The sequence below is a fragment of the Portunus trituberculatus genome, chromosome 47 (assembly GCF_017591435.1).
Source record: "Portunus trituberculatus isolate SZX2019 chromosome 47, ASM1759143v1, whole genome shotgun sequence".
Taxonomy (NCBI): domain Eukaryota; kingdom Metazoa; phylum Arthropoda; class Malacostraca; order Decapoda; family Portunidae; genus Portunus; species Portunus trituberculatus.
In genome coordinates this window covers 18,979,754-18,992,007 of record NC_059301.1, presented here as the reverse complement: position 1 = coordinate 18,992,007, position 12,254 = coordinate 18,979,754, and the positions used below count along the sequence as shown (strand labels likewise).

General features: G+C 43.7%; 1 protein-coding gene across 1 annotated transcript in view; it reads right to left on the bottom strand.

Annotated features, from left to right (window-relative positions):
• The window catches only part of LOC123498160, a 33,927-nt gene that overhangs the window by 11,829 nt on the left and 9,844 nt on the right, over nucleotides 1–12,254 (bottom strand). Inside the window, exons 2-3 of the mRNA XM_045245329.1 lie at nucleotides 987–1,242; nucleotides 265–391 (exon numbers count right to left, since the gene is read on the bottom strand). Coding sequence (XP_045101264.1) covers nucleotides 265–391; nucleotides 987–1,237 — 378 coding nt within the window. The 5' untranslated portion in view covers nucleotides 1,238–1,242. The remainder of the gene's footprint in view (nucleotides 1–264; nucleotides 392–986; nucleotides 1,243–12,254) is intronic.

Sequence of the window (12,254 nt, the reverse complement as noted above, 5' to 3'; positions counted from 1 at the left end):
AAGCTTACTTAAGATAGGAAAGTATACAAGTAAAGCTTAGGAACATTGGCCAGAGTATAAGCTAATCTAATTCTTCACAAGCAGCTACACATTATTTCACAGTACTGTCCTCCTCCCCAGTCACCTTTCCGTTCTCTTATGAATTTCAGCTTATTTCACTGTGCCGTGCTTTCCCGCAGCCAGTTTCCGGTTCTCATGAGAATTTCAACCTTTCTTTACTTCTCCGGCCTCTTCGTCAGCCATTTCCTAATCCCACACACTCACCCAGGGTCGGAGTCTCCCGCAGTTGTAGCGGCCTGTGCCCTCCTCCCGGCCATCGCCCCAGTCCGCCTGCGCCTTGTCCCTGCAGCAGTCGCCGTATCGCACACACTCCTCGTCACACGCACACGGCCTGCAACACACGCACGCACGCACAGATCAGTGGGAGGCGCCTGTTTACCTCACGACACACTTTACTTATTGACCTGTTTTCATCTTATTTTCTTCAGTAATTACCGTGTGAAATGTTAGTCTGACATACTTCAGACACACAGCTAAACCAGTAATATGGTGAAAAGACTGCATGTACATTGTTTAAAACATCTAAAAGAATTCTGAGTTTTTATTAGCGATAGGTCCTTCTATAAAACAAGTGCATATGGCTACTGAATAAAGAAAACAAGGATTGGTTGATTAGTGCAGCCCTCTAACTGTCACGGTAACCTCCCAAAGTTTTATCAGATATCCTGTTATAGCACAAGTTTAGAGTAAATTATTCCGGAAGGCAACACTGACAGCAGAAGGAGTGATGGAATAGCTTAAACTTCACAGTAGCTGTTGTTTTATTTTCATTCAGTAATGTCACCTATCGTTTATAAAATGACGTATCAAGTATCACGTCACCATCAATCACAGAATTAAAGGTGAGGAGCAATCAAGTCAACTCCTCACAACTACCTTTTACCTCATCGTGCTCTACCCGCATAGTCGGTCGTCCAGACACTCACCTGCACACCTGTGGCACCAGCGCCTGGGCGATGGTTTCGTTGGCGGTGTGCCAGCACGTGGAGATTTCCGTCGGACAGTTCTTCCCTACCGCCATCATCTCCATTTCCTGCCACATGTCTTCCCAAGGCACCACAGGGTACTCCACACCCCAGCGGCTCTCTATCTGTAGGCTCACGGGCACCAGCATCGTCAGCATTGCGCACATGGCACTCGGGAAGCAGTGTCTTGCTCTCCTGACTTGTGGAAGCATGGCGGCTGATGATAAGCAGAAAGTGTGTGTAACAAAATGCTTTGGTTATGTTGTATATCACAGCACATAATATACTGAAATAGCACCGCCTTTGTGTCCTAATAACAGATAAGACATACGAGATCCCCAATGCAATACAGCAGGAAGAGACAAACTAACTGGACCACGTTGAACCGTTGCTGATGACACTTTTCACTCCATCTGAGAGAGAGAGAGAGAGAGAGAGAGAGAGAGAGAGAGAGAGAGAGAGAGAGAGAGAGAGAGAGTATGATCGACAGAAGTAAGGAACACACAGACCAGCAGAACCACAAAGTACATGACGTAACAACAAAGGCAAGGAGGGGTTGGCTGGGGTGGGTGTTTTTCTCTCCCAACTGGAGGAGAGCGAGTGACGATATCAATGTCTGGCACGGGAACAGCAGGGCCAGACGGGAGCACCTGTTTATTGGCTGGCAGATACTGGCAAGGCGGATGAATGAGAAACGCCAGAAAGATGGGATGTAAAGCAGTAGTTTCAAGGTCTCTCTCTCTCTCTCTCTCTCTCTCTCTCTCTCTCTCTCTCTCAGCCATACCCACGCATAGGAACATTTGTAATTTCAATCAAAACTTATAAAAGAAATATTTAACGCTTTGATTAGCGCTAGTAAAACACACACACACACACACACACACACACACACACACACACACACACACACACACACACACACACACACTAATAGTACGTAAGCTTAGCGGGCTGAGAATAGACTGAGGCAGACTGAGAGGCAGGCCGTAAAATTTTAGTGACCTGAACAGCAGCAAAGGAGAGGAGACGTGATTCTAACTATTAAAGTCTATTGACAGAATCCTTACTAATGTAAATACTTAAAAATGACAAAAAATCATAACAAGATATTAAAAATGGATACCATAAACTCTTAATCAACCTCTTCAGTACTGGAATGCATTTTTAGCATGAGTTTTGGGTGTCATTAGACAATTTTGATTTTATTAGCATTAGGAAGGGTCTATGAAGGTCAGAAGATTAATGGCCAGAGTCTTCACTATTCTAATCCCTATATAAGTTTCTGAAGCCGTGCAAAGCCGCCAAATACTAAGTATATAGGATGTATATGAAAGTGTGTCATGGTACTGAAGAGATTAAAGTAAGGGTGTTATCTATTTTTCCTTTGCAGTCATACTCATGTACGTCAAAGTATGTTCTTGTTTGAAATTCACTTGTATTCCCTTGCATTTGTGTGTAAGGCGTAAGTAAAGGGCGAGATGACACGTGACAAGGCGACAGAACACAAACAAGCAAGTGGCTAAGCGGTAGGTGGGGGGATGGGATTCACTTGTATTCCCTTATATTTGTGTGTAAGGCGTGAGTAAAAAGTTAGGCGACACGTGACAAGGCGACGGGACACAAACAAGGCAAGTGGCGAAATGATACGTGAGGGAGATGGAAGTGAGGGATTGAAGAGTACACAGACGAAGCGGCGACTGTGCGGGGGATAGGCAGCCACGATCAGGATGAGGTCCAAGTGAAGGTGTCAACGAAGACAGCAGGCTGCCCTTGTCTGTGTGATGAAGCTGAGATGGCAGGTTTGTCAATATTTGCACGCCATTATTGCCGGTGAAGACAACTGATGAGGAGCGTCTGGCGTGTCTTGCCGGTACTGAGGGCGTGGCGAGGGCGTGGCGGGCCCCTGGTGTTTGTCCACACACACACACACACACACACACACACACACACACACACACCCGTATCCTAAAACACCTCCTCGCAACACCTCCACTACTTTCTAAAGGTTCTAGTTAAAGATACACGGGTTTTAATTCATGGATATTTGTTACAGTTCTATAGTGGAAAATTAACAAAAGTCTCTTATCGTATATCATGAACAGGAGAAACACTCTTGAGAACCACGCTAATCATCACTGTGGCCTTTCAAAATAGTCGTGTTGAAAGCGCATATCGTTTCTGAATAAGATACAAACACACACATACACTCACATACACACACACACACACACACACACACACACACACACACACACACACACACACACACATACTGACATACACACTCACACACCAATTAACGCCCGTCCTTCGTCATCGCACACCGTTCTCCTGGTTTGCGCCTCAAGGTCTGTCAACAATACGAGGAAGAGGGAGAAGGAGACACTATTCAAGCCCAATGAGCCTCTAACTTCGACATCCTCTCCAGTGACGGACCTCGCTCGCCTGCCTTGCCTGCTTCGGTAAACACAATATACGTATGTTGGTAAGCTAAGGCAAATACAGGAATCAATATATGACAAGTAGCGTACATGAGAAAGCCAAGAAAGGAAATAGTATAAGAATTAGATAATGAAAGGGAAAGAAGAAGAAGGAGGAGGAGGAGGAGGAGGAGGAGGAGGAGGAGGAGGAGGAGGAGGAGGAGGAGGAGGAGGAGAAGAAAAAGAGAAAACGCTAAGTGTATGAAAAAAAAAGCCACATACTAAAAAAAAAAACTGTAAAATATGTTCCAACCTTTTCAAACTAATTTTCTCTCTCTCTCTCTCTCTCTCTCTCTCTCTCTCTCTCTCTCTCTCTCTCTATGGCCTTGCCCATGTCAACGTATTTCTCAACAGTTCCCGATTTCGAATTCTTTCCTGCTTCACTGCCCTTCACAGCTTCCCCGTCCCCGTTCCTCCTTGACGCTACACTATTAGTATTTCCTCAGTGGCGGGAGTCCTCAAGTGGAGCTGAAGGCTTCCTTGAAACAAAAGAGGATAGCATATCACGTTACCCATGCGCATTTGTCTCATTTCTTACAACAATAGTGAGTTTAAGCATCAGACACCTCACTGCTGCATATTTTGTTAAGTTATTATCATAAACACACATTCTGGGTGACGTGGTGTGGTGGTTATGACCTTCAGAGGACGTCATACGAGGCCGCTGGGATCAAACTGGAGGTGGTGTTGGTCCGTGGCGTAAAAGAAAGATCGCTAATTCCATGATTGGAAGGAGAGAAATAATGGAGAATGAAAGGATGATGGAATAGATAGAGGAAGAAGTTAGAATTCAATAGAGAAATACAAATAATGCCATGGAGGGAAGGAGCAAAGATTGAATTGAAAGAAGAAGGAAAGGAGGACGGAATGGAGAAATGGGCAAACAGAAGAAGAGAAGGATTAAATGCAGGAATAGAAGAGAGGAGGAAAATGGAGAGAGAGAGAGAGAGAGAGAGAGAGAGAGAGAGAGAGAGAGAGAGAGAGAGAGAGAGAGAGAGAGAGAGAGAGAGAGAGAGAGAGAGAGAGAGAGAGAGAGAGAGAGAGAGAGAGAGTTACATAAAAAAAAAAACTGGAGAGGGAAGGAATGGAAGCAATGAGGAAGGACTATAAAGAGAAAAAGAAGAGAAAGAAAAAGGCCTCCATGAAGAAATTAACGTAGAAACAAGATCAAGGTCTTCGGCGTGACAGGACAAGGACAAACAGTGACCTATAGACGATGTCTTGTCTCAAAACGTTTAAGCAAACTCCCGTGGAAATTCGTGTGGCTTTCAAGGGTGTGCTTCATGATTCTGGAGATAGTTTCACAAGCTTACTGCAACGTCATTAGGGAAAGGACACACATGGGAACCTGTTTACTCATCTCCGTAACCTTTAGAAACAACTGGAAGGTTTCAAAATGCGAGTCCAGATTACTAAACGCACTGTGAGGAATTTTTGTAGAGGAGCTAAATGAGATCTTGCTTCAGTATGCCGTGTGGGTGACTTCTCGTTTACAGGCTGTGAAGGGAAGGTTTTTTTTATGTTGTTCTTTTAAAGAAAAAAAAGAAAGAAAGAAAGAAAGAAAATAAGCGTACTTCAAAATTTCAAATAGCTGACTTCTTGGAAAACTGAAAGCGAGTCTTGATTCCTAGACTCCTCACGTGATTCAGTGCGATTACCAGTGAGACGAGCACTGTAGTGGGGGGTGGGTTATATAGTGCTAAGTCACTATGCCAACAGCCACAGCAGTCCTACGTCAGCCCGCCGCCGAGACAGCTGCCGCCACACGCCGCCGAAAAAAAAAACGAAACTACTGTAAGAGCAACTACGCAGAAAACATTGTCTCGGTTTGTATATACAGAGAGAGAGAGAGAGAGAGAGAGAGAGAGAGAGAGAGAGAGAGAGAGAGAGAGAGAGAGAGAGAGCATTGACAAACTTTATAGTTTGTGTTTGGAGAGGTGAGAGCATCAATTACTAAATTAAGCCAGGTAACTCTTGAGAGAGAGAGAGAGAGAGAGAGAGAGAGAGAGAGAGAGAGAGAGAGAGAGAGAGAGTGTGTAAAAAAAAAAGCACTTTATTTATAGAGATGTTTGAAGGTGACGGCCATCACACTTTACACTCAAACACACACACACACACACACACACACACACACACACACACACACACACACACACACACAGTTAAGAAAATATCAAAGCTTGCTACTCTTTTTTTTTCTATCCTAGATGATTCTTACGGTTGGATTTGTAAGTTCTATCATGAATATGTCAGATTTAATGATCAATAATTTACTAATAACGAACCAAACGATGATAGCGATGCGCATGACGAAGATAACGATTCCGCTTTTCTACGATAACGATACAAGTTTCCAAGATAACGATACGATTCCATGACAGTTTTCACGATAACGATGCGAGTTTCCACGATAACGATACGAGCCAACAAAAACGATGCGAGTTTCCACGATAACTATGCGATTTTCCACGATAGCGATGCGAATTTCCACGATAACGATGTGATTCCACGATAATGATACGAGTTTCCACGATAACGATACGATTCCACAATAACGATGCGAATTTCACGATAACTATGCGATTTTCCACGATAGCGATGCGAATTTCCACGATAGCGATGCGATTTCGTGATAACAATACGATCCCATGATAATGATACGAATTTTCACGATAACGATACGATTCCACAATAACAATGCGAGTTTCCACGATATCTATGCGATTTTTCACGATAACGATGCGAGTTTTCACGATAAGGATGCGATTCCTTGATAACGATACGATTCCACGATAACGATACGATTCCACGATAACAGATTAACACCGAAGATAACGCAGAGATGCCCTGAAATGGACTGACAGGAAACAGGGTTCACTAGCTGGAATAGGTTTGGGAAAGCTTTTGTTCTGGAGTGAAACCATTGACGCTGAGTATAATGAATCTAATCCCCTTACCTGTCGCTTTGTTTCTTTCTTTCCCGAATGCAATTGCATCACTTGCATTACTTTAACAGTCCTTGGGGGATTGGACATTACAAAGACACTCCACTCCCAGCGGCTAAGTCAGTGTACATATCGAGACCTTTCATTCACTACAAACCAGACTTGCGTCCTCTCCAGTCACAGGTTTTGGTGAAGATCATGGCGGCCTTCAGATTTCAGGTCAAATCAATCGATAGACGTAACGATCCCCAAGAGGAAAATATCCAATGCAAATAGCCCCGATGCGGTTAATTTCATGAAGCGGGTCAGTAAGAGTTCTCTTTGCATAATTCTATAGGCACCACAGATGTATGAAGCCTAAAGGAGTAGACTCTGGAGTTCGTTAAGGAAACCACATTTGAAGATTCTATACCTTAAACCTATACAACAATGTCTTTATTCCTATGCCCACACCAGACTGTCCTAACTCTTATCTTTTCACTATTAATAACCTGTTCCCCATATATAGAGAATAAAGCGTCAGAGGAGTCAACATTTCAGCGGCTAACCAAGGCACGGTAAACCAGTGTGAATACCTCGGTGATCGTGGCCCAGGCAACTTAAATCTCTTTGATAAAATGAAATAATGTCATCATCACACCTCTAACTGACTGTCTCCAGCCTCTTTCTCATCGCCGCAATGGTGTATCTATTGCTATCTTCTATCTTTATTTCCATGCTATCTGTTCGTTTGATCTTGCAAAGTGCATATCTCTCCGCCTCCCGCGGCCTCGCTCTAAGACGTAAAGAGCAAACCAGCCAGTTATAGGCGGTGGTGCGCTCACCTACTAAACGCTTTCCCGTGAATTATAGCGCAATCATCAACCCATAGTAACATACACGGCGCAACACCAAATATTGAGACTGTCCACACGCCTCAGGGCAAGGAATGGGGCGTGGGTAGTGTGGGAGAAGGCGACGCGGGGAATATAATACTTCCTTTGAAATGTCATATTTTTTCCTTTGATAGCCAGAAACGAAAACTTCACTTTGAGAAATACAATAACATACAAAACCCGCTTCCATCGTGGTTAACAATTCCTATCAAAAAGAATCCTTGACCTGCGAAGAATCTATCAATGATCGAGTTTTATAATTTGAATGTCACCAGATTAAGGGATTTCAAAGTGAAGACTGCAAACTATAGTAGAGTGTTACGGCAGCTGACAGGAGGGCAAGCTGGACGAGCGGTGGGCAACAGACTAGAGAACAATGGGAAGGTTGAAACAGTGTTGTGTTGGTTGGCGGATGGAGTGGTGGTAGGGACCGGATATTGTAGGTGTGAATGGCTAGCATCAACAACTATGCACGCTTTTGGTGTCGAGGAGCCTGTAACCTCCCCCTCTCTCTCTCTCTCTCTCTCTCTCTCTCTCTCTCTCTCTCTCTCTGTTTCACGCTCGCTTCGACTGAAAGCTATGTTTTCTCTGCACATCAAGTCCTCCAATCTGGTGACACCTTCCTGTCAAGGCGTGGCACATCACGGGACTTACGGCTGCAAGGAAACATTCAGCCCAGTGGGAGAGTGATGCATGTTGTTCGTTAACCGCCTGTCACTGAGCATCACTTTCTTAGATAAAAAGCAATGTTTGGTTTCCTCTCTCAATCTTAGGGGGTGCAAATGACGCATCCTTGTATTTTGAGGAATTGTTTGAGTTTTAATTGGAAGTATTTAAGCCTCACATTTTCTTTTCAATAACGCAATGGAATAGCCACGAATATCAGTTACGTAGAATAAGTAAATCAGACGACTATGATAAACGAGTGCATTTCAAGGCCACTTTGGGAGACAAGCAAGCAGGGACAAAGACATACAAACGATAAGAAAGCCCTAGAAAGTCCAAGCACACGCTCCATTATCATGTGTGTGGTGTGTCAATAGTGTGGTGACGTGCCTCAAAACACAAACCACTCAGGGCGACCTTGAGAGCACCTCGGCTATTTCGAGTCGCCACCGTGAAGATCTTAGAGAGGAGTGCTTGAAGGAATGGTTGCACTGTTTAGAGTTCACTTTGGTGCTGATGGTGGCTCTAATTTTTTTTTCTTTTTATTATTGATTATATGTATTAATTTTTCTTTCTCTGGACCGATTATAATTATCATTATCATTTTGTTTCTCCAAGTTTCCTTTTTTATTTTTTTTTTCAAGTGCTCTCTCAGTTTGAAAGTGCTGATGTTTGCATGCCGCTAAGGTTTGCGTGCACACACACACACACACACACACACACACACACACACACACACACACACACACACACACACACACACACACACACACACACACATGTTGCCTTCTCCCCATGCATGCACACAGACACCATAATCTATTCTCTTTTAAATAGTGAATCTTTTTGGGGTATTTGATCTAACCCTGATGCACTTTTTATAAACATTTGTGTCCTGATGTTTAAATGAAGAGAAAACCACCACTACCACTACCACCACCGCTGCCAATACTAGTACCTTAACCACCATCACCACCACCACCAACGCAGTCTCGACGGTGAAACGCGATGTAGAGCAGGCAAAGCTAAAGACGACAGTAGACTTCAGACTAAAAGGAACTAACTTGATCTCCTTTAGGACTTTTTCTGTCTAACTTTTTTTTTAAGAGAAATTATAACAGACTTTTCTTTTTCTTTCTTTTTCTTTTATCCTATCTCCATTTTCGCCATCTTGCTCGAATTCCTTCCAGCACTAAAAGGAAAAAAAAAAAAAAGCCGGATGTCGCATAATCCAAAATATATCTCTTGTTTATTTCCCGACGCCTTGATAATAGGAAAGAACTGCGCCGCTTCCTCAGGTCGCTAACAGGCAGTAAACAATCTCCCCACATCACCTGGTCACGAGGCTCAAGTCGCCACTGAAGGAGAGCAGCGATGGTAAAACATCTCATTGTGAGGAATATAATACAGAGGCAAGGAGTGGGGCAGCGGGGAAGTGGGCGGCTAATCTCCTCTTACGTAGCCCTCAGATTTAATTAGACCAAACTTTAGCAGCCTTTTGTCGGCCGTCACACTGCGTAGGGAATACAATGAATGGCAGTGTTCTCTTTTCTCGACATGGATAAAAAGAAAGTCCGTAATAATGATAAGTATGAGTAAAAATTGAAAAGAGCTTAGGGTAAGAACTCAAGTTAGGAAAAAAAAAAAAAAGCATAGCAATCTTTAACTTGAAGCGAGTAAAAATGAAATTACCAAGAGAGAGAGAGAGAAAGAGACCAGAGAATAACACGAACCAAAAAAACAGCACAGAGACCAAAAGACGCACTATAGTAATCTGACAAACGCTCCTTGACACAAAGGCAGAGGCGCACCACCAGGTAATTGCATCAAGCGGGCCGGGCGTTGTTCAGCGGCCTGCCTCGCCCACCCCACACGTGTTAATGAGGTAAACAACAGACTCCAGACCTGTCCTCCTTGGCGTCATGGGGAGAGGGAGAGGGAGAGAGAGAGAGAGAGAGAGAGAGAGAGAGAGAGAGAGAGAGAGAGAGAGAGAGAGAGATGGAGGGGGGGATATATACAAATTCCTTCAACTTTCCACATTCAAATGCAATATGAAAGAATTAACTGAAAAAAAGACAAAGACCCCCAAAAAAAAAAAACATTATTGAATCTCTAACAAGCACAAACTATCTGTGCAAGGACGGGAATTTGAGCTTGAGCCGAGGAAATCATTACACACACACACACACACACACACACACACACACACACACACACACACACACACACAACCAACCACGGGGCCACTGATAATGGGCAATAAAAACCATACACCGACAAAATAATGGCAACGAGCAGGCACACATAATACACTGCTAGTCGACACCCACACCCATTTGATACGATACCCCGAGTCACTGAGGTTATGAGGGGAACGTGTATCCAGCCACCCCTCACCAACCCAACCAATCCCCAACACACAGTCAACACCCACCCAACGACCCACATCTAACCCTCCTCCTCCTCCTCCTCCTCCTCCTCCTCCTCCTTCTTTAGTTTCCTCTTATTAGTGTATTATTCTTATCATTATGACTTTTTTCCGCTTTTTATCGCTACACAGCCACCCACACTCAGCCCCCTATCCGCCACCCACCCAACACATACCCAGACGCACCTATCAGCAGTCATCAAGTCGCCGCTGGACCAATTAACGCCCTCCCTTCTAAGCCGTGACGTCACTGCGCAGTTTCAGAGGGGAGTTCCTTTGTTATCTCCTCCTCAGAGATAGAGAGTGAGAGACAGAGAGAGGGGGAGATGACGTAACCTGCAATTTCCTGGACCTAGAGACGCCCCTTGGGAAGAGCACGAGGAGGATTAGAGGAAGAGATGTCCACATGTGTTATTCCAACCCTCCCCCCCACAGGCATACGTGAAGAAAGGGGGTTAAGGTCTTGATGGTTAACAATTGTAACTGATCAACAAACTAATACTTCTCACCAGAGAGAGAGAGAGAGAGAGAGAGAGAGAGAGAGAGAGAGGAAAAGGATAACGTGGTAATGAAAACCGTAACGCGTCAACTTAACCATCTCTTCTCACAGAATCATGACTTGCTCGCCTTTCTCGACTTCTGAACCTTTGAATCTTTGAACCACCTACGTCAGTACATTGCCGCACCAAGATGGATCAACACTCCTCCATGTACAGACAGTAGCTATAGATTACAGCATATCATTCTATTTTCTTGTATTATGGATTCTCTCTCTCTCTCTCTCTCTCTCTCTCTCTCTCTCTCTCTCTCTCTCTGGTAATCCCACATTAATCATTATTTAAAGATTTGCTGTCCTTTAAAATCCTTCACAATAATAATAACAACAGCAGCACCAACAATAATAAGAATAAGAAGAATAGGAATAAAAATGAGAATATCCATCATTACCAGCCTTTCTAATTTCACAGTCATTACAGAGAGATCAGTACCACATTTAACCCCTTCAGTACCATGACGCGTTTTCATATTCATTCTGCTTACTATTTGTTAATCTTATACAGCTTCAGAAACTCATGTGGAGGATTGAAATAGTGAAAACTGTGTCTATTAATCTTCTGACCTCCATAGACCCTTCCTGATGTCAATAAAATAATCTACTCATACACAACTCTCAAGGTAAAAATGTGTCCCAGTATTGAAGGGATTAAGGTTAACTAGCGACCAATTTCCTTTGAACTTCTTTTTGACACCCACTAAGTATTGCGAGACGAGGAAAGTTTAGGGCGGCATGAGAAAAAATAATACACAGGATATTTCAGACGAGTCAACAATCACCATGCAAAAATATACAGTATGGTGAAACACGTGTGAGCATGTATGTGTGTGATATGTGAGTATGTATGTGCTCCCCTGGTACGCACACTGCACTCACACTCACAGCCACACACATACACCCACACACCCACCCACCCACCCATCCACACACACACACACACACACACACACACACACACACACACACACAGAGAAAGAGAGAGAGAGAGAGAGAGAGAGAGAGAGAGAGAGAGAGAGAGAGAGAGAGAGAGAGAGAGAGAGAGAGAGAGAGAGAGACGGGGGGGTGGGGGAAGGAAGGGCGGAAATATCCAAAAAACTTCAAATAAATAGACTTGAAATGTTAATCCACTGAAATTTATTCCTTGAGACCACTATTATACTACTACTACTACTACTACTACCACTACTACTACTACTACTACTACTACTACTACTACTACTACTTCTACTACTACTACTACAACCATAGCTATTTATGATACAAAAGAGAAATACGAGAC